Source organism: Neolamprologus multifasciatus, chromosome 15 (assembly GCF_963576455.1).
Source record: "Neolamprologus multifasciatus chromosome 15, fNeoMul1.2, whole genome shotgun sequence".
In the NCBI taxonomy this organism is placed as follows: Eukaryota; Metazoa; Chordata; class Actinopteri; order Cichliformes; family Cichlidae; genus Neolamprologus; species Neolamprologus multifasciatus.
In genome coordinates, this window is record NC_140453.1 from 25,003,498 (window position 1) to 25,027,154 (window position 23,657).

At 40.1% G+C, this 23,657-nt stretch overlaps 1 protein-coding gene across 1 annotated transcript; it reads left to right on the forward strand.

Moving 5' to 3' along the window:
* Positions 1-20,011: 20,011 nt before the first annotated feature.
* Positions 20,012-22,318, forward strand: LOC146502173 (uncharacterized). The gene is made up of 2 exons (XM_085133520.1): positions 20,012-20,256; positions 20,380-22,318. The coding sequence occupies exons 1-2, from the start codon at positions 20,182-20,184 to the stop codon at positions 22,144-22,146; spliced, it is 1,842 nt and encodes a 613-aa protein (XP_084989646.1). The 5' UTR covers positions 20,012-20,181; the 3' UTR covers positions 22,147-22,318.
* The last annotated feature ends 1,339 nt before the right edge of the window (positions 22,319-23,657 follow it).

Sequence of the window (23,657 nt, forward strand, 5' to 3'; positions counted from 1 at the left end):
GTACGTTCTCTTTTACAGCATTCAAGTGAATCATAAATTCAACAATTAAACCATAACTGCAATTTGCAATTATTTACATCCTGAAAATGTGTGGTACTCTTCAGTTAGCAAATTAAATGTAACTGTTGTTAGAACCTCTGTCTAACCAACATAGTTGTGATTCACACACAAAATACAAATTATTAGACAAATTAAAATATAAATGTTAAAGCTTAAATTTTCCTTAGAACATACATCACAACTAAATTCTACATAAAAAGTTATGAAATTGCGTTTGTTTCATCATAACAAAAGCACTCCTTATTGATATGACACATAGAGCAGAAAATAGCATTTTATGCTTCAACTACTGTGATTAGCATCATCAGAAGTAACATCTGCAACACACAAAGAAAATAACACAAGTGCAATATGTAATTGCTCTCGTTGTGATTGTTGAACACAAAAGGTGAAACACTTTTTAACAACTTTTACGAAGCTTTTCTTCAGTAACCGAGGCAGTTTCTGCTGCTAATCAAGACAGCGTCTGCTTTTGTCTTTTGTCCTTCAAGTTTCTGGTAAAAACACTCCATGTTAACGCACAACTTCCGGTAGATCTTCAAAATAAAAGTTCCCACTAGGCACAGAGGGAAGTGTGGAACTAAAACACAGTTTTTTTCACATCATCACTTCTTGTAACAATAAAATAAAATAAATAAAAGAATGATTCTTTAGCTAAACAATCATGTAAAAGACAGGAAACAGCTGCAGTTTCTGTAGTACATACACACACTAAAGTCTAGCTGGTGTTTTTATTGACCTCGCTTCATGCATTTTATTTTATATTCCACGCAGACCCAATATGGAGCTTGCACACATGCATAGCAACTGTGACTGATGCGAACTTTTTCTGGTTTTTAAAACCCATGTGACACTGTCTAACAAAGCAACTTTCTAAAATTTCTAATTTTCTAACTGTAAATGCATCAGAGGAAAATATGAGTATGGAGATCACCCAAAAAGAAGGAATCACAGGACAGCATACTGACTGATGTCTGTCTGCTTTAGTAGTCTTAATATTTGATGGAGCTCCAGGTATTTGGGCCGAAACATCTTAATGCATTCACTGGTCACCGATTGCAAAATGCGGGTAAATTAAATTGTAATAAAGGCTAAATCATCAGCAGATAATACCCAGTGGCTTTGGGAGTGAATTTGAGTAAATGCATTCCCTCTTTGTTGCGACCAAAAACCAGCTCAAATGTAACCTGCTCAAAGAATTTGGACGGTAAACAAAACGTATACAGGGACAAATTTCTACATACATACATCTAGAGCTGTTATTTGCGCAGATTAATGTTGATGATCCCATATTTTAGCAGATTTTCAGCTTCTTTTATAACTACAGTCTCCAAGCTGGTGGTTGGTCCTTCCAAGTGTTGTGATATAAGTAACAAAAACGACTTTGTTTCCTTTCACAGTCATCATGTCTAAGAGTTCTGAGGACAATGAAACTAGGTGAGATGAGGTTAATTTTTTTTTCTTTTTGGGATCAGTAGCAACTGAGGTGGTTAGTGGACAGAGGAGGGATAATGAACATACTGGACAAGATGGAGCTGCCAGGCACGAGGAGAAGAGAAAGCGTACTTTTATTACCAATCAATTTTCCTAATGATACCCAAGTAAACCATCCAGTGCAGGGTTCACTTGGGCGTGCGTGAATACTTCTCCCCTGTCGTCTTTAATTCCTGAAAATGCAGATAAGCTTTTATTCGGCTTTGTTCTCCTCAGCGTGAAAGTAAAATGTTTAAACACCCTGACAGCTCAGAGCAGGTATCACTGGGCATCAAAGTCAACACGAAACACAGCAGTGTCTGCAGAAAGAAGTCACTCACCCTGAACAACTCTGGCCTAAAAATGGGATGCACACAAACAAACACACACACACATACAGGCCATTTCTGAGGCTATTCTCTTGAACAATCATCGGACACCATCTTTCCTAATCCTCCCTTTCCCTTTCCCTCTTCAATCCATCATCATCCGCATGAGAGAAGAGAGGCAGAAAACACTGACTGTGAACCGGAGGCCGAACAGATAAAGATGCTGGAAAGTCCATTTGAAGTGTGTTCACTGAGCTGGACTTGTTTCTTACATGGTTATATTGCTTTTCAGATCCTCTAAACCACAGGTGTCGAACTCCAGGCCTCGAGGGCCGGTATCCTGCAGGTTTTAGATGTGTCCTTGATCCAACACAGCTGATTTAAATGACTAAATGACCTCTTCAACATGTCTTGAAGTTCTCCAGAAGCCTGGTAATGAACTGATCATTTGATTCAGGTGTGTTGACCCAGGGTTAGATCTAAAACCTGCAGGACACCGGCCTTCGAGGCCTGGAGTTCGACACCCCTGCTCTAAACTGAAAGGAAAGTAACAGTAAGCTTTAAAGAAAATTGCAGACACCTGAAAACACTAAAAAAGCCTTCTGTGAATGCCCAAATTGACATTTCAGAAGAAAAAAACCCAAACCCAAGTCCCAACATTGTCTATCTGAGTCTTCCCTGCCGGAGCTACAGCGTTTCACATTACCTGCATTAAGGTTTTTACACATCCAGCCAACTGTAATTACCTCAAAGTGAAAGATGAAAAAAGTAAAGATTGGATTCGGAGCCTGACCATGACTCATTGGCAGTTCAGATGAGTGAAGCATTGATGGAGGCAGAAATCAATTAAGATGAGAAAATAAAGATTTCTTTTCCAGATCATGCACAGACCGAGAAGCTGTGCATGAGGTGCTTCTTACGTGGTCTCAGCTTTAGCTCACATGTATTTTCTGAACCTCCTACATAATACATGCACGTTTCTGTATGACTGAATTCTCTGTAGATGCGTGCAGAGGAAAAATGATGAATGAACTGTTTGTTTGAAACAAGCTGTAACACTGCATGACTTCGGGCTCTTACGCCATGTTCCAAATAAGAGTGTGGAAAGTGAGGCCCAGACTTCAGCTACATGGTGTATGTTGTGTTTATATAGTTTGTGAAGAATGGTTGAAATATGAGGGAAGGATCTCAGCTTGCAATATTTTTCTGCCTCACTCCTCATTGTGATATAGCAAAATTAGGACATGATAGGTGACAATCTACAGGGACTAGACAATGAGACCAGCTCAAATGTCTCAGCCATCCTTTACAGCAGAAATAAATGTTTACAAGCTGCTACAGACAACCGCTTTGGTTTCTATGGATAGTTTCGTCATTCTTAACTACTACATGATGGTTTAATGCTGTCAATACAACAACTTTGATTGGCAGCTGTCCTGACACAGGCAGCCAGATTCTCCTCAGCTCACGAGAGTCATTAAATGGGACCGCTCCACTGTGTTTGGCTTTTGAAGAACTTTATTGGATCACATGGTTGTGAAAATAGAGCTGTACTTTTCCTGATATTAGGTTTTCATTTTTGTGTTACATATTTGTCACACGTCCACGTTTCAGACCATCAACCAAAGTTTAATATTAGATAGATAATGTCACGGTATATTGGTTTTTAAAGGTTTATGTATTTCTGTTTATGTATTTCTAGCTCCTTTAGTTATTCTTCGGAGTTTGGGTCATTTCTATCCTTTAGGTTTTGTTACTGTGTCTCTCTTGTGTCCTTTGTGTTACATCTAGTCATCCTGGCCTCTATGTTAGTGTATTTCCTGTTTTACTTTGACAGTCCCCTGTCCTATGTTAGAGTACTCTGTTTTCCTTCCTTCCCTGTCTCGTGTGTGTAGTTGGTCCCCGCTGTGTTTTCCTCCTGGTCCTCACTCCCTCGTTATCCTTTTGTGTGTTTAGTCTTCTGTCTTGTTCTGTCATCTGCTTCTCTCCTCCCTTGTTTCAGGGTTCATGTGGTATTTTGAGTTAGCTTTCCCAGTTTAGGTTTTGTTAGTTCCCTTCCTGCCTTTTGTTTTGTTTGGCTTGCTGTTTGGCTTGTTTGGCTTGCTCTAATATCCTAACTCTGTCTCCATTGTCTGCATTTGAGTCCACATTCTCTCCTCTCCACCCCGTCTGCTTCACCAGACGTGACAGATAACCTGAGTAAATACACAATGCAATTTTTACCCCTCAGCTATAAACACGGATGTGCTTTTGTCATCACCGGGCGTGCAATGTGGACACCCAAGTGTTGGGTCTAAGTCAGACCCCGCTGATCCCAGAACTTATTCCCATGAAAGAAAGACAAGGCAACAGCGATCAATCTTTTTACTTGCAAGGGAGGCCTTGTCGGTATGTCAGCTTATCACAAAATTACATCTCCGACTGCCACCTCTCGCTGCCTTTTATTGGCAACGTTCACACAATAAACAATAGTTCACAACACGTACCTTCCCCACGTAACCCCCCTTGGTTACAAAGACAAGGCACTGTGTGTGTGTTATGTGAGAATGTGTGTGTGTGTGTGTGTGTGTGTGTGCGTGTGTGTGTGTGTGTGTGTGTGTGTGTGTGTGTGTTAGACCTCCTGCTGACCAAAGGGTCGTAAACGCAGGAAGCTTACATCAAAAGCACAAGGATGATAAAAGACTACAGCCCTACAGCCCCCCACCTAGAACCTCGAGAATCTGGGGAGGGGAGGACAGAAAGAATTCCTTTCACAGAATTAAAACAATGTACAAATGGCAAACATAAAAATGACAAACATTTAACAATTCACCCTAACACCAAGTTTGTGAGTGCGCTAACTCGAGAACACGGCAACTTTCAAATTAATATCATAGACGTGTCTACTAAAGGTCTTGGACAAGGTCGAATTTCAGTGACCTTGACCTTTTAAGGGGAAAAAGAAACCAAAGAGAAAAACCACTGCGAAGCTCAGGAGCACTCGGGTTATGCAGCAAGACTATGATGTGAAACTTGGCAGCAAGTCCACCTCTAATTGGCTCAAACAAACCAAATGTAGGTTCTGGAGCAGCCAAGTCAAAGTCTGGAATTGAATCAGATTGAGATGCTTTAGCGTGACCGTAAACGTTCACACTGTTCATGCTGGAAAACCCTCTAGTGTGTCTGAATTCAAACTATTCTGCAAAGACAAGTGGGCCAAATTCCTCCAGATATGTGAAACACTCACTGTCAGCTATCACAAATGTTTTTTGTAGTTCTTGCTGCTAAAAATAACACAAGCAGTTATTTATTTCAGTTTTGGGTGAAGCAGATTGTTTAACCAAGCTTGCAAGCTGATGATTTAGCGCTCCTTGTCCAAATACGGTCACTTCAGTACAGCAGCTGCCAAAACACAACTAGTGAGGTTTCAAAATGCTGAATCCTGAAACTTTGGGGTGACATGTCCATCTTTTATAGTCAATATTTTGCTGCTAGTTATTGAATTCCTTCATAGCTCTGTGTTTACTGCTCATGTTGCTCTTGGAGAGACCAAAACCCCGGAGCAGAGAGAATGCTTCATTTTAAACAGTGTCAGACTGACAGCAGCAGTTACACCAAGCAGCTCTCAGCTGTGACATCTGCTCATCATAAATACATGCAACAGTAAAAAGTCAGGTGATGAATTGAGGAACAGTGACTTCAGCCCATCTTCTTTTCTTCGACTTTTGTAATATCTAACTTGGGGGACTACATTTGCAGCCATGGATACACATACACATACATTAATGCATTCATGCATACATACATGAATGCATTCATACATACATATATACATATGTCTGCCTGTTGTTTTTTTACCCACTCTCTGCTGTCCCCTGGGATTTGACACTGCACTGAGACCTTTAGCATGTACCACTTCTCCCATCTCCAGACACCAGCGGCGACCTTACAAGATGTCAGAGTCGATTCGTATTAACGCTCGAGCTGCTGCCGTTAATCCCACCGACATCAGCAAACACACAGAGCTTCACTTTTTCCATCAGTGCTGGAGCGGGGCCGGGAGGACACACTCGCTCGGTCACCAGAAAGTCGGCACCAACTTTCACCTGTTTCCTGACGTCTCTCAAACTCATACAAACACATTTATATTTAGTCATTTCACACTAAGCGTTAACATAATTAACGGCTGAGAATCAAAAGCTCCAGATTGGAAAAGAGTCGTGCGAGGCATCATCCAGTCAGTGACAACAGGTGACTGACAGGTGCATACCTTCTGCAGCTTCCTAATTAATTAAACAGTAAATACATGATCAGTGACAGTAAGAAGACACCAGCACGAGGAAAAAAATAATTGTGTTCATTTAAGAAAAGAACCTTAAATCACATCTCAAATGACTAACTCTTGTATTAAATTCACACATTGTTAGTTTTCCACATGTAGACATGCAGGCAGTGCATTATTATATTACATATATACATATACATATATATATACACACATATACATATACATATACACACACACATATATATGTGTGTATATATATATATATATATATATATATATATATATATACATTATTATATGCATTATGTTTCTTACTGAGGAGTATAATTATATGCACATGACATATGGCTCCTCTAGCAGAAGCTGGAAAGTTTCTAGGAGCTTCTAGGACGTCTCAAATAAGTTTAGAGAAACATTTCCTGGAAATAAGCTGTAAAATAAAGTTTGGCCTTGCTTTTGTTTTATTTGTACACATTTGTATTTATCCTGTTTCTGTAATTTAATGTTATACTTCTTGTGCGCTTCATCTCTGAGGAAATATACTTATTGATTGTTTTTCGACTGAGATTGCTGAAGTGATTATGCCGCAGCATCGGGTCTTTATTTGGCTCCTCCGCCTGTAACTGGAGCTGACGACCATCACAGAGACGTGCTTGAGTCACAAAGACCGCCTCTTTGATTAACTGATCCTCTCAGCGTCGGCAGAATTGCATTTTTTCTTAAAAGCCAGATCAGTTCTTCCTGCTGCCACTTGCTCGTGTTACAGATTGTTTGCCTGCGTCGGCAGTTGAACGATTACTTTTTCAATCCAATCCTCTTTTTACTGGACAGCCTCATCAAACACTCCATATATTTGTTGTACGGTTTGCCTCTCACTGCGGGCCATCTCTCTTTTCAGCTTTGTCGTCTTTGTCATCATTGGTGTTTCTAGGGATTTTAGTGTGCAGTGTATTCTTTGTATAAGAAAGTGTTCATCAAGCCTACAGCACTGACTCCTGACTGCAGCGCTGCGCTGTAACAAAGCTGATGATTCATCACTTGTCTGGGAGGATGCTAATATCATGAAAACACCTTTGGTGATGAAATGACATCAGACTTGATGTCGTCGGTTTGCTCCTGCCAGGAAATATAAATAAATAAAATAAGAGTTTCCATCCTTTTGCCCTTTTCAACCAGATAGCCATTTTATCTGATGCTCGGGTTTGTTTACTGCCCCTGCTGCATGTGAGTAATTGCTTGTTTTTTTCTAACAACATCTCTTTATACATTCACTTAAGCTCCGTTCAAGGTTGTTCACTGTTTTTCCTTTGACACCCTTTGTACTCGAGTAGAACAGTTATGAGTAAGTCAGACTTGCTTTTGGGACTCTTTTGAGTTCAAATATTCTATATTTATTATCTGCAGTCCCACAGAGAACGTTTATTAGCCCAAAGTGAGTTTTTCACCTGAATCTTACCAGTGATTGTTTTTCGAATTCCTCTCGTCTCATTAACAGAGCTTACCTCCTCACCTGCACGTCTCCAGACTTTGACTGCAAAAATGCAAAAACGAGGTGGAGGCGAAGGAGGAACCTGCTGAAGTTCTTTTTGTGATCCAGCTCAGTGCAGGTGGGCTGTCGGTCTTATCAGATCTTTAAGCTTTGCAAGTGCCTTCTAGTGTTTAGAAGAACAAACAGATATTTGATATAATCATAAAAAGAAATGGTGTTCATATATGGTTTTTGATGAGTTTTAAATATGGTTCAATTTATCTGTATGTTTTGTTGGGGGGGGGGGGTGTTAGTTATGAAGTAAAACTTCAATTTGTCCAAGTAAAAGGTTTAGTGTGACTTAAATGAGTCATTTCCACCACTCCAGCCACCTGATGGAGGTCATCTATTTATCACCGATGCCGTGGGTAGATAAAATCTTGTTAACATAAAAAACTGACTGTTGGGGCCTTGAAGGCTAGTTTAAAACACTACTGTTGTCTTATTTGTGCCCTTGCCGTCCTCTTTTCTAGTTCCATCAGCTCTAAGAGAATAACGTGCGATTTTCAGAAGTCCCTTTCTCTCGTGTTTTACGTGCGAGGCACCGAGTGCTTGGATTAATCAGGCGAGTCACACTGAATATATTCTGCTTCTCTGTACAGTGAATCATTTTTATGCTGCATGCTGAGGATCTTTAACTGGAACTCTTTCTGGATGAATTACATTCTGTCTTAACAGGTTTAAGTGTACAGCTCATTCGGCCTGGTGGAAATATGTCTAACAGACCAGACCTACACTGCAGATATCAGGTACATGCACTGCAGCACAAAAATTAATTTGTGTTGCACATCTTTGTCTGCAAAGGCCCTAGAAGGCCCTTAGAGAGAGGCACATGGCTCAGGATAGAAATGCTGCTCCTTGTGTAAAAAAAGAACACTTGAGGGTATGATGCCTCCTGAGTGACGACCTGTGGATTTATTCTGAACACTAGTGATGGGATTTCCGGCTCTTTTTAGAGATCCGGCTCTTTCGGCTCGGCTCACTAAAAAGAGCCGGCTCTTTCGGCTCCGAACCGGCTCTTCAGGTTGTTTTGTTGCTTTAATTATTTAATCATTAACAATAATATAAAATTATGCAGAAAAGGAATTACTAATGTAAAAAAAGTGGTTTTATTTATATATGTTTATATATGGCCCCTAGAGACAAAGCACGTACAAACTCTAAAGCATATACAAACTCCAAAAAGCACGTACAAACTCTAAAACACATTTCTAGCGTTTACTGAACTTCCAAAACAGAGCTACCCAGATCACTTAAATTACACAATTGAAAGCATGTGTGTATTGTTTGTGTATTTATAGACAAGCACTCATATTTATTCAAATAATTTAAAAAAAAAGTTCATTTACCTGTTACTACGACACACCAAATCCGGTTGTTGATACTTCCTGGCTTGTGTAGCCACTAGGTAACAAAAGCTCAACACTGCGCCCTAGAAACCTGGAGCACTTCTGTTGTCATTTGTACGTGTTTTGGAGTTTGTACGTGCTTCTGAGTTTTTATGTGTTTTGGAGTTTGTACGCGCTTCTGAGTTTTTACGTGTTTTGGAGTTTTTACGCGTTTTGGAGTTTGTACATGCTTAGGAGTTTGTACGTGTTTTGGAGTTTGTACTTAAATATACTTTATTTATTCACTCCACATAAAATGTAATAAATAAATCATATAATACAAAAAACAACTATTTACATTTTAAACTTTTAACTATTTAAATTTTCAGCTTTTTCCTTTTGAAACAAATTTAACGTGAAACAACACAAAACACTGCAAACCACAACACAATTAAATATAAATTAAAATATTAAAACAAAAAGAAGATGCACATTCTCTGTCATATGGGCCTGCATGATTTCTGAATCCTTTATCATCTGCAACTGAAAATAGCGGATGATTACTATACCTTTCTAATGTGACGTTGTTGTCCCTCACTCTCTTTCTCTCTGGCTCTGTTCCTGTGCTACTGCGAGTGTAACTAACGCCCCTCCCCCCTCTGCCCAGCGCAAAGTACAGGCCGCGCATGCGGAGTTTAGCGGAAAAAAGGGCGAGAGAGAGAGAGGGTGAAGGAGCCGGCTCGCGTCGTTCACTTCAAAGAGCCGGCTCTAAGAGCCATTTCGTTCGCGAACGACCCATCACTACTGAACACGCCTGAGCAGAGGAGACACAGCGCTGAATGACAGCACATGACGGGGATTATTTAACCCACCTGGCCTGGGAGTATCCTGCAGGGGAGGCTGGAGGACACGACTGGAGAAAAACATTCGGACTCTGTCTTAACCTGCTGTCACTGCAGCAGAGATATGACCCTAATAAAGAACTGGACAATATTTTTTTTAAAGTCCTCAAAACACTTGGACCAATTTCCCAAACCTGCTGTCATAACTGTGATATGACCTGAAAAAACTCCTGAGCAGAATAATAATGAAAATATCTCCTAATAATCATAAAAAGGATTTAAAAATGCCTCTGCTGTTCACACACACACACACACACACACACTGGATATAATTGCAAAGGTTTGTACTATAAAGGTCCACAACTGTCAGGCAAAAACTGTTTCCATGTTTGTTCTATTGAACAACTACTCACGCTACCTTGGGCATCTGAGAAAGTTCCAGCAAAACAACTTCCTGGAAAAAAATATGCTGCAGATGACTGAATGAAGCATCCATCTATAAACAGGCCACTTTCAGCCAGAGCTGAAGCTTAGTGAGAGACACCCCTCACTGTGTCTGTTTGTCATTATCATGTGAGGGTAACAGGCAGGTGTCATCTTTGGATTTTCATACACAGCTAAAATCCACAAACCCATCGAGATATGAGTGCCACTAGATCTCTGAAGGTGCGCTGTGGTATCTGCACCATGATCTAAACTACAGAGCCTCCTTCCTGTAAGCTGTGAGGTGGGCCTCTATAGGGTTAGGGTCCAGCACATCCCACAGATGCTCGACTAGATTGAGATCCAGGAATCCTGGAGGACAAGCCATTGATTTGCTCCTCAAACTGTTCGTGAACCATTTCTGCTTCATGCGTTGCCGATTTCCAAGGTTTCCGAGCAGAACATCTCAAATCCTCACAAATCTTTTGTTTTTTCCTGATTCTAACATCAACTTTGAGGTCAAATGTTTCCCTAATCCCTGCTATATCCCACCCACTAACATATGTGATAAAGAGTTTTAGTATCTAAATCTTAGCATAATCACATGAATAAGCTGTCAGCTGAACGTGTACATCATCATCAAGTGTTGACCGCAAGTGTCACCAGACTACTCTTCCTCTCCCAGCATCCCTCCATCCTGTCATTATCCGTCTTCATCAATCATCAGTCCACCACCCAGCAGTCTTTGGCTGTTGGGAGCTGGTGGATAACAGTGTTATTCACTTCACCTGTCAGTGGTCATAATGTTATGTCTGCCCGGTGTATAAAAGATGCCACAGCAGTAGCAGCTATGAGTGGATTCATTCCTGATCATAATCTCAAACGATACAACAACCAAGCTGATTAGCAGGGGAATTATGTTGCATTACAACAATAGAAACAATAAACTCCAAAGTAAAAGACAAGCTCATACTGTCCCGAGTGGCACCACTGTAGTCACATTAATCGTCAATGTCACAAAAAAAGAAGATTTCATATGTATACATTTACTGTCATTTAATGTGCTGTGACGAGCAGCCTATCCTCCAGGGGTCACTAACGGGGTTCTTGGGCTCTTCGGGCCGTTGTGTTTTCGGCTGAACTTAGGAAAGATAAAGACAAGAGATGAGTCAGGCTGGTGTTTTGGCTCGAGGGCCCCAAAGTCATCGGCACAGACAGCCACATCCACTTCCAAACACATCCATCTTGTCTAATGACCTTACCCACTGTGACTTGTTTTCAACAGGCAAGACGCTCACAGCACAAAAGAAAGTGTGAAGGACAAAAACCAATAAATGGAATGATAATGTTAAAAGAAAGAAAGAAAGAGGATGGAGTGAGATCACAGAGGAGGTGCCGAGGAAAACATGACAGACAGAAAAAAAGGAGGTGGCGGTGTGAAGGCGGGACATGTGGGGGATAAACAAGATCAAAGCGGAGTAAAAGTTAGAAAGGCTGGGTTGATGGCGTACATTATGGGACAGATAAAAGGAAAGGGACAATAAGAAGAGTCAAAGTGGATCTGCTCTCTTCATTTTGACCACATTTTTCCTTTTAGGGGCTTTGAAAGTCCCAGCAGACAGAAAAGCACAAATCTTTAGAGAAGCAGTGTGGCACTCCAGTTGCCAATCTCCTCCACAAATTATTCTTTAACACATCCTCAAGTACCTCGAAATTAATTTGGTGTCATTATTTCTCTTGTTCAACATCTCAGTGTAAGGAGATGCCACACATCAAGCCTGGATTCCCTCCACAGACTCGGATCTGAAAAGTGAAACCTGCGTCTTAACCTGAATTTTGTCCAGCAGGAAGTGACACCTTTGAATCCCTGATTAAATCGAGCTCTGTGAGAAAATAATCAGTATTTGAAGTAGTTGAATCTGACTGAAGACTCGTTTAATAAATGGCCCTGTGCAGATTTCAATAATAACTTTAAATGTTTTGGAACCAAACAAAGTTCAGGAAAGTGAAACTTAATTAGACTAAAGACTTGGCTAACTGAAGTTAATGAGCTAATTCAAATAAAAATAAGGACTGAAAGGATTTTTCGAGGTTGGAAAAATAAAATAAAATAATAAAGGAAAGGAAATTCAATCCTTGACCTGTCATCGCCTCATCAGTTCACCCAGGATCTTTGTCCTTTCCCTTGAACCTTGTTTGTGGACTGTGGAGGGGCGGGTGCAGCTGATTAGCTGAGCAGGTGACCCATACTGGAAGTGATTCGGGTTTGAGCCTTCCTGTGCTCTCTGCTGTCCAAAATAAAGGCAAACATGTCCAAAACTAAATCTTAAAAATGGGGGGGGGGGGGAGATAAAGTGTTCATGTTCATGGTTTAAACATTTCCATGGTCACAGTGACCGCCACAAGTCAGAGACATCACTGTCTAATTTAGGATTTTGGGTAGAGGAGCTCTTTTCTGCCACATCTAAAACTCTTTTTGCTAAAATAACGTTGCTTCCATGCAGACTTGTCATTTCACAGTCGTAGCTTGCTGTACTTCTACTTTGGATGGACTCATAATCAGAATTATTGGACTTTTTACTACTGGAACATCTGTCACGCTCTATGGTTGCCTAAAAAAAGTCTGAGACAATCATGTCACCCAAAATGGTGGCATAAGAGCAGGTGTGTGTGTTTGCATGTGCACGTTTGTGCATGAGTGTTAACACGTTATCCAACAGCTCCTGACAGCCAAAGACTGCTGGGTGGTGGATGGATGATGGATTAAGACAGATAACAACAGGATGGAGGGATGCTGGGAGAGGAAGAGGGGTCTGGTGACACTTGTAGTCAACACTTGATGATGATGTACAAGTTCAGCTGACAGCTTATTCATGTGATTATGCTGAGATTTAGATGTAAACATACACCAAAGATATCATTTCCATAAAGACTCACTTCCAGCACGGCTTTGTTCTGTGCATTAAAGATCCTTGAAGTCGTAAATGTTTAATATTTTATGTTTTACTTTATTATTATGCGTCCACATGACTTGTGTATTGCATCACACAGTCCAATCACCAAAGGTAAAAAAGATGCAGTAAAATCCAGGAGCTGTGTCCAAATTCAGTTCAGTTCAATTCAGTTTTATTTACACAACGCCAAATCACAACAACAGTCGCATCAAGGTGCTAAATGACCCTACTCCATGTCCTACAGGAGGAGCAGCACTTCGTGCACACGTGCAGAGGGACTGTGATCACATTGATCACTCCACCCTGCACTTTAAAATGCAATTAATCTCCGGCTCTCTTCCACAGCATGTCTTTTATCCTGTCTTCCTCCTCTGACCGACAAACGGTCCTGGCAGATAGCACCCCGAGTCGAATGGAATGTTTTCCGTGGGAGAAAATCTTTTCCATGTTCCTCTAGCTGTTTGAAATTCTGTGATTTGACCTGGAAATGACCATTGACCATTTTTTTGAGTCTAATAATCAGTAACAGTCATGTCAGATACATCTCTGCTCTGCTTACGTGGAACATTACCTGCGATTGCATCGTCTTTTATGAATAAAACTGATTTCATATGGTCGTTTATGTCCAGACTGAACTCAAAAACACATACAGCAGCACGGTAAGGATCGATAGGTCCGTAGAATAAAGATTAAAAAAAAAAAAGTAATAACAGCTGTACTTCAATCAACAGCAATCTACGAGCACACAGCTGCTCCCTGCCTGCAGATGTGTAATGTGTAGCTGCGGGGGATATTGCTTTGACGACACAGGTTTTAAATCCTGTCACGTCAGTAAACGGAGGGTGAAAGCAAGTGTGTGAGGAGGCAGGTAGATCGATGGGTGTGTGGTTTTATTCTCTGGGACAGGGGCACTTACACATGTCAAAATGTGAAGATTTAGATGAATTAGATGTTGCACACCTCTCCTCCCGCTCTCTCTCACAAACTTGTGGTCATGATTGATGGGGCCCAGGTGAGTGCAAAGATGATGCCTTTTATTTTCTGACACTCCATTTCTTTCCATCAGAAAGCTACACTTCACTATTTTGTCACTGGAAATATTTCAAGCTGTCATTTGCTAATAAAAGCTTCTCTTGATGCCCCGTCACACCAGTCACACCGATCTCTGTTTTCTTGGGCCGATCTCTGTTTTTAAGTGCTGCACACTTAAAAACAGAGATCGGCCCAAGAAAACGGATAGAATTTAATAACTGTAATGGATCTACAGCAATTGGCAGTCTGGTTTGTGTCAAGTTCAGGGTGGGCAAACTTGAATGAGTGAATCTGTGCCATAAATCAAACAAATAGTGCTGACTGTACTGACCTTTAATGTCCACAGTGTAGGAGGCTAATGTAGCCTGCTAGCTGTGAAGCATCCAGTGTTATTGGGCTCACATAGGATTGTAATATTGGACAGGAAAAACTTTTTCTTTGTCTTTTTGTTTCAGAGCCACTCTGCATTGGATGATAGATCAAACGTGGAGACTGAAGACTCAAAAATCTCTAACACTGCCCATTCTAACCTCATTATTGGACATGGCAATAAACCAGTACTTGAAGAAAGGCTTAATATCTGCTTCTATAGTAACTTCAGAGACAGCTCTCAAACATCCTCAGAAAACAAAAGACTTTCATGGTGTCAAGACTTAAAATTTAGAATACCCACAGAGGAATGGCAGAAAGCCTGCCTGAAATCCCAAACACAATCTATTAACACCCACCCAAGCTAATCCAATATAAATGGTCAATGAGAAGATATGCCACTGTAACATTGTTAAACAAACGGATCCTAATATTCCGGACATATGTGTTAAATCCAGGGACAAAGGCAAAAAAGAAAAAAAATCCAGGCCTGGAGGACAGAGGTTGGAGGTGAGGGAAGGGAGAGAGAGAGAAGGGGGTGGGGGGTGGGAATGTTCAGAAATCCAAAGGTTTTGGAAAGAGTGTTAAGATGAATCCATGTCCTAAAAGTACCTATTTTAGGGATTTTCCCCACTGAAAGCCCACTGAGCAAAGTCCCCCCCCCCCCCCCCCCACACACACACACACACTCACACACATATTTAATTTATACAGGAGATGTGCTTTTGTTGTTTTTGAAGAAAGCCTGGGGAGCCTGCATGTGCGGGACTGTTCAGTGGAAGGGTAGGAGATGGAGATGTGGATGTCGGACTGCCTGAAGCAGAGGAGGACACAGCTCACTGTGACAGCCGTTTTGTTGGATGCCTTTCTAACTGACTTGGAATCTTTGGACTAAACTCCTGCAGCCCTGGTGTAACAAACTTAAAGCCTATTGTCTAACTGCATTGTAGCTGTTCATTCAGCACCGTCTGTTCCCTATTTTCTTTTTTTAATACAAGGGTGTATTCAGATGGGTGTGCGTATATATCAGTATGTGTGTATATGCACTCCTGCTATACATACAGAGCATGTATTATTATTATTATTATTAGTAGTAGTAGTAGTAGTATTATAGTATTATTATTTATTTATTTTACTTTTTTCTGTCTACTTTGTTTAACACATTTGTAAAATCAATAAATACATTTTTTGAAAAACAAAACAAAACAAACAAACAAACATGGAGGCTCCAAACTGTGTCACGGTCCTGGGTCTGTGACCTGGTGTTTATCTATTTGGACGTGTTGATTCTGTAATATTAAAAGTTTAGTTTATGTTCCTGTTTTTGGTTCTTATACTTGTGTCTCTGCTTTGTGTAGTATTTCTATTTTCTAGTGTTAGTTTTCCACGTTCAGTCACTCTTGTCTTTGTGTTTGTCTCTGTCTTGTCCCCGTGGTTTATGTTCCCTTCTGTCTCCCCGGTCTGTGGTGTCTCCTTGTCGGGTTACTCCCAGTCCTAGTGTTAAGTTCATGTGTCGTGGGACTATGTCCCAAATTAGGGGCCGCATCCTTCGGAGGACCTGGCCTTTGCGGTCTACGTGGGCCGGAAGACCAAGAACACTGGAAGTGCAAGGCTGTAAAATTGGACAGTCTGGCCTTCAGATTTGGGTCACCAGCTATCTCAGTGGAGTTTAATGAACTCAGCCATCTGCTCCTTGCTATCAAAAATATAACAGGACATTGGAGTAAATTCCCTACCATCTCACACTTCTGTTTAATCAGTTTTCTGTTTGACATTTATCTAGCTGTGTGAAAACTACAACTTTAACCTCAGCCAAACCGATTTAGTCAGGAACAAATAAAACACTGAAAAAAGCCAAACAGTAACATTTTAAGTGACTTATATATCATGTTTAAATTGAGTAGCGAAAGACCGCGCAGGGTCTGAAAATGATGTGCTGGGAGTCTGGTGTTCTCGCCTGCTCTAAGGAGCCTTCAACATCTGGTCAGCTATTGAGCTGGTGAGTAACAGATATCTCTGAAAACATTGGAGCACTTTTGCAAATATGGGATGTCTTGATAAACCGAACAGATATTTATTGAAAAGAGTTATAAAAGTAAAATTACAACTAAGTAGCTGCCGCCATTGCTGGAAACTGGAATTGGATGGGCCACGCTATGAATTCTGCGATATGTTGGGCCACAAAGGATACACCCAACCCATCCTTCAAATTCAGAATTGGGACATAGAATTAGTCTCTCGGTGTTAGTTTCTGTTTTACTTTGATAGTTTCCATCTTCCCTTGTCTCATCAATCTGATTAGTGTCAGCTGTGTTCCCTCGTTATCCTCTGTGTGTATATTGTCTGTGTTCCCCTGTGTTCACCTTCACTGTAGGTAGTGGTTCTGTCCGTTTGTTTGCCTTCCTGTCAGTGAATCTGTTTATTTTGTGTTTGTGACTGTTTAGTTGGGTCTTTTGCCCTTTGTTGCCTGTTTTTCCAGCATTAAAGCTGTGATTTTGAGTCCTTTGTTTTTGGATCTACAGCTCTCCCTGGCACACACCTACAGTTATGACATACAGTTATGCACAAGAAATTCACCAAAAAACCTATTATTAAATTTGAGTTATAGGTGCCTTTTAGGGCACTCAAGGACACCAAACAAGCAATTAAATACCAAAATCAAAGTATACACAATATAACAACAGGGAAACACCATAGAATTTACAAGTCAGGAGTAGAAAATTAAAGAGAAAAGTCAAGTTATAAAGAACTTGTGTTCAACTTGTGTTTCTTTTAGTCACTAAGGTAACAAAATCCCAAGGTCAGAAAAGAGCCTTTAAAAAACCCAACAACTATTTGGTGATCTGATCGACACAGACTGAGACGCGCTTCAATCTCGTACCCACGCTTTAAAAGGCCTCTAACCACCACAGGCTCCGGTTCTATTTCACACAAGTGCTCGCTAACATTTCAGACTCGAGAAACCGCCACAGGAATCACCTCAGGCTACCAGCACGCATCTACCGAGGCTTTTATGGCGAGTGTTACTGAGCTGCAGGTGATTCTACTGATTAGCACTCAGAGCGAGGACACACTGATGAACTCATGAGTGAAATCACCTACTGAAGTCTTTGCCGGTCGTCTACTGCATATCAACACGGGACAGATATTGATACATCAGTGTGCGCTTCACGTTTTTAAGACTTTTTGAATAATATTCCTCCTTTATAGCACAGCTGGATTGATCCGTTGAATAAATAGTTGTGCCAGTGAACAACTTGAACAGCACACTGCCAGAAAGGAGAAGAATGAAATAAACTAGTGTCAGTCCTAAACAGTAATGGGAATAATGGCGTTACTTTTTTCAGTAACGAGTAATTTAACTAATTACTATTCCTATCGTTACAATGCTGTTACCGTTACTAACAAGAAAATGCGGTGCGGTTGCGTTACTATTTTTCAACAAACAGACGGTTGAAGCTGTGTTCAGCTTACCGCACCTGCGGTAAGTAGCTGTCTACTTAAGTAATCTGGGCGCTACAGCTTTAAGCAGCTGATGTTTATGATATTTAGCGTGTTTGGAGTGTGTAGTTAATGTGTTGTCTTGTGTAGTTAGTGTGTAGTGTTGTGGGTAGTTTTGTGTTGTGTGTCAGAACAATGAGGCAACTGCTGTCTCCAGGTATCAGGCTGTGATGTTCTCCTTTATAGTGGACAGAAAATTTTTTTTTTGGAGTGACACAAATAATTTGTGTGGCATCTTATTGAATGTAGAACAGCTGTTATGTAAATAGTTTGAAATGGTTATTTAACCTCCTAAGACCCAAACTCTTCCACGGCATGCATTTTTAATTTCTCTTTGATATTTAGTCACATTGGGGCCCGATCAATGTAAAAACAAAGATTTTTTTTTTTTACCTGATTTTTGTTTATAAGAAAAATGAGAACCACATATGAGGATATTCGTTTAAAATTTTGATAGAACAGTAGCAGTATAATGTCCTCGTAAGTGGCCCTTGTAGAGCAAAATTGAGTATTTTGGTCTAAATAACCGAAAATGTGATGTCCACTTATGTCAGTGGTTCCCTACCCTTTTCATACCGTGCCCGGGGAAGGTCTGACTTATGTGGATGCCAGGTCCTAGGAGGTTAAAAAAGGGTAAAAGGTAAATGGCTGCAAATAACTTTGTTTGCAAAACTTGTGCATATGATTTTAAAATTCACAATTTATATTTGCATTTAAAGTCATGAAATATGATTAAATAAACATGTTTGTGGTTGTTACAGTAAAAAAAAACTTTTCTACTTGGAATTTACGTTTTTTTGTCTGATTTTAGATCAATTTTGTAAATACAGTTTGTCAAAATGAAAACATAACTGTAAATTCAGACACGCAAGGTTGCGCTGAAAAGAATGATACCAAACAAGGCAAAGCAAATAGTTTTTAACAGTGAAATGTAGAGGAAACATCAAAAGTAAAAAGAAAAATGGCCAATTATACCCTGGACCCCAGAGGGTAAAATTTTTTTAAAAGTAACGCAATATTTACTTTTCAAGTAATTAATTACTTTTAGAATATTGTTAGTCAGTTACCTTTTTGAAGAAGTAACTAGTAACTATAATTATTTACTTTTTTAAAGTAACTTCCCCAACATTGGTCCTAAATGTGGCCACTCATTTTTTTTTTACACTGTTAAGAAACTGCTCAGCCACAAATTAAATCCATATTTTTTCCTCAGGTCTTTAGTGTTATTTATTGATCTAATATTTATACCTCTGCTGGCTTTTTTGTTTCTTCTTCTTCTCTTTTGAACCTCTTCGTTGCCTCAGTCTTTCTGCTTCTGCTTCAGGAGCAGCAGCCTATGGAAGCCCGTTTCCGCCACTAAAAAAAAAAAAAAAAGATCCATATTTCCAAATTTCGAGAAAGTAACTCGAAATTTCGAGTTATTAACTCAAAATTTTGAGAAAATAACTCGAAATTTCGAGTTAGCGCTGCCAATAAGAAATCTACGTGGCTGATGTCATTTCCTTGTTACCCGGAAGGATATGGTGCAAAGGGGTGCGCACTCAAAACTGGATCGTGTCGTGAGCTACTGTATAACAACAAATGGAGCCAGGTTCTTCAGTTTTGATCAAATGATAACTGGATAAAAGGTATACCAAAACAGTGTGACAGCGATTGTTACATACGAAGTTGAATAGAATGCAACGTGAGGGTTAACCAAAGGTACCTATAAGGTTTCTGTTACACGCTAATGACACCTGTTACGTCTGATGAAACAGACATTTTGCTGAAAGCATGCGTAATAAGTGTACAACACTGTATAAAACAAAATCACAAATCACCCAAAACAGGGAATATGACTGGCAACTATATTAATAAGGAACAAAACCAATAAAACTGTAACCAGACAACTGAGAAAATGTGGGATTGACTGTATTGTGATGCTGATTGTAGTTACAGTGCAACTGGACACTTAAAAATGCAGTTCCCACTTCTCCACCATAGTCAGAGCTCATAATGTAGGTAGGCACAGATACTTTGATGATAATATGGTGGCTTTATAATAGGTAATTTTAATTTACATCCTTCCTTACAGCATGGGAGGCTTGACTGAATTCTTGAAAAAAAGAGAAGTCTCTGAGGAAATTATACAGACCTTGGAGAATAAGAAGGTACTTAATTCCAACAAGATACTGGTTGAAATGCAACTTTTCCTCATTGTTCTTAAGTTAAAAATAGGATTGTATTTTCAAGGCTGGTTGTTTTAATAAATTAAATTATTTTTCCATCTTTAGATTGATGCCAGTGTTATAAGTCTAATGACAGATGAGGAGCTGAAGACTTATTTGCCATCATACGGTGATCGTCTAGCAGTATTTGGATTTTGCAGACGTAGGGGCAGCAGCCGCAAGTCAGCGCTTTTTGAATGGCTGAAATCCAAACTGTCCAAAAGAAAATTATCTGAAGAGGATGGCAGTAGCACACGGCAAGAAGAACATTCCCAAACAACCCATAAAAGAAATGCTCTGAAGAGAAATAGAAAAATAGAAATAGGATGGATGCATTATGATGAAGACACTGAGGTTTTCAAGCAGGTTAGAGCTAGACGAGGAGGAGGAACAAGAAAAATAGACATTTGCAAGGATGCCAAGAAAAGGGACATATTACAGGTTGCAACAGGCCTGTTCTTTCCAGATGGAGGAAACATTCAGGGGCCCTTAACAGATTTTGACTGTGATCTGAAGGATTATCAAGAGATGATAGTCGATGATGCATTAACAGTAGGAGAACTTTATCATGTCACAAAACTAAATATCCTCAGGTTCTACCTCACCACAAAGAAAAAACAAAATGACAGCCTTCAGAGCTCCAACCCAGGTTTGCATCCATCTTCAGAAATTGAAGCGAGTCCTCAAAACCAAACCTCTTCTTTTACTGTCACTACAGTCCAAACATCTGCTCCATTTGAAACAATCAGCCATGATGTGACATACATTGAAGACACTCCAAACGATAACCTTCCACAATCTTCCACGCAGCCTCTAAGTGCTAACACTTCTCACAGCAGTGACATTATTTTTGTTGGCCCCTTTTCTGACAGTGAGCCAATAAATTTGGATGACACCCTGATTTTTTTTGATAAGGACCTTGAAGATGTCGACATCAAAATCCAGGTCTTACTGCCTGATGGAACACCTGAAATGGCCCATGACGATGGGGGAGTTGTGAGAGATTGTCTTTCAGAATTCTGGAAAGAATTCTATGACCAGTGCACCACTGGAAACGTTTACAAAGTGCCCTTCTTAAGGCATGATTTTGGGCAACCAGAGTGGGAGAGTGTGGGCAGAATCATTGCATTTGGATGGGTTAGAGAGAAAAATCTGCCTGTGAAAATTGCACCTGCCATTCTGGAACAAGCTGCCTTTGGATATGTAAAGAGTGATATTATGGAGAATTTCCTTAAGTTCATGCCTGACTCTGAGCGTACAGTGTTAGAGGCGTGGCGATCAGACTTTAGCACCGTGGACCAAGAAGAACTTATAGACATACTTGATAACCACAGCTGCAGAAAGATACCAACAGCCTGCAATGCCACTGAAGTCCTATTAGAGCTTGCACACAAAACACTTGTCCAAGAGCCTGCCTATGTTATTGAACAGTGGGCAAGAACACTCAGCACTGCATGGGAAAGCCTTTGTGATCTATCTTTAGTTTATGAAACCCTCCAACCAACTGTGAGAAAAGTTCTCAAGTGTCTCACTTTCCCTGAAACAATGACGGCTCACCAGAAGCTGGTTCAGAAATATCTGACTACATATGTGAAGAATGCTGAGAAGGAACATTTGTGTTTGTTCCTCAGGTTTTGCACAGGTTCAGATTTACATCTGGGAAAGAACATCATCATTGGGTTTAACGAACTTAAAGGTTTCCAGAGACGACCTGTGGCACACACATGTGGGTGTGTACTGGAGCTGTCGATAAATTATGACAGCTATCCTGACTTCACATCGGAGATGAACAGTGTGTTGGAATCAAATATGTGGGTTATGGACATTATCTAAAGGTTTGATTCACGGACAATGGCTTAAAAGCCATTGTTGTTTTACAACAGATTATATTTGAGTTGTGAACTAAAACTAAAGTGTTGCCATGTGAATGTCACAGCAAAGGTTTCAGGTGTTTAAAAACTGAGTTCCAAGAAAAAGTCTTTGGTGAAATACTACTGTAATGCAATTTGAGGTACTTCTTTGTGTTTCTGTGTTTTCCTATTACAACTGTATGGAAGAAATATAGTATCATCAGAATTCAACTATTTTTAGACATTGAATTTATAACACTACATTTTTATCCTCCAAATTTCCCTGCAAAAAATATTAATCTGCAAAAGTGATGAACTTGAATGACCCAAGCCAGAGCAATCAGCACTAGATCGAGTCGAGCGGCTCTCAGCCAATTAAATTACGCTGTTTGATCACATGACACCGTTAGCCAGCAGTGTGTCTCCTAAAAGAGAGCTGTTTAAAGGTGAGTGATTAAGTTTTTCTCCTAAATAGAGATCATTACAGAACGCCTAGTCCTACTTAAAACCCCATTCATTTTTCTTTCATTTTATCATCTACTCAAACTAAGGAAAACGTTTGACTAACTCAAAGACAATTTCCACGCCTCCCCTGCCTGCAGAGGCAGTTTTGAATTTAGGAGCAGCAAGATGGCAGTGGCAAACCCTGGTGGTTCTCCGGTAAGTATATTGTTTTTTTATCTTCAAGTTTGTCTTTTGAAACGTTAATTTTATTTAAATCCGTTGCTCACGTATAAAGTACACAGACGGGGTCTTTGCTCAACTGTCTGAGGCGTGTCTCACTAAGCGCTACATGCTAGCATCCTGCTAACCGAGCTACCCTTTTCATGCTGTGCTTTAGAAAATAGGATACTCGGTACAAAACTGTACTCCGCAGATATTGATAGATAAACGAACACTGCAAATATAATGTTGGAAACGAGAACGGCCTTTGGTGAAGGGGTAAAATACACCATGAATAAAGCCATAGAGTGAATGGCTGCCATGGTTGCAGAACGGCCTGATTTAATGACAAGAATGGGGAAGAGTGAGGTGAAGTGAACCAAAGCCACAAAACACGGTCAGACAAGCCGGGAAAAGGGCAGTGATCTGTCCGTCAGTATGAAGTTGGTGTGTGCTTTGGTGAACAAAAACTTGAGACCGGTAGCAGGAAGATGGGAGACTCGTGTTTCACTGGAATAGTGGTGAATTAAAACATCCTTTGTTGGGGAAATTTAGGTGTAAATGCATCCATACAGGTGAGACAGAGGCAGACCAGACAGTGAAGAAAACAAGGCAAACATTAGAAATATTAAAACGGAAATATAGGATTAATATAGCAAACAATTAGGGAAAATGTAAGGAACACAATGTAAATTATATTGTAAAGTCATTAAAACAGCATACTCTGATTAAAAGAAACATGTAATTGGGTAGGATGATGATGATAATAATAATAATAATAATAATAATAATAATAATAATAATAATATTAAAAAACATGTACAAGATGGG

Excerpts from the sequence above, each read along its gene's own strand:
- LOC146502173 (XM_085133520.1), top strand. The coding sequence starts at position 20,182 with ATGGGAGGCTTGACTGAATTCTTGAAAAAAAGAGAAGTCTCTGAGGAA. Across the intron at positions 20,257-20,379 it reads AGACCTTGGAGAATAAGAAG|ATTGATGCCAGTGTTATAAG; the intron begins GTACTTAATTCC and ends TTCCATCTTTAG.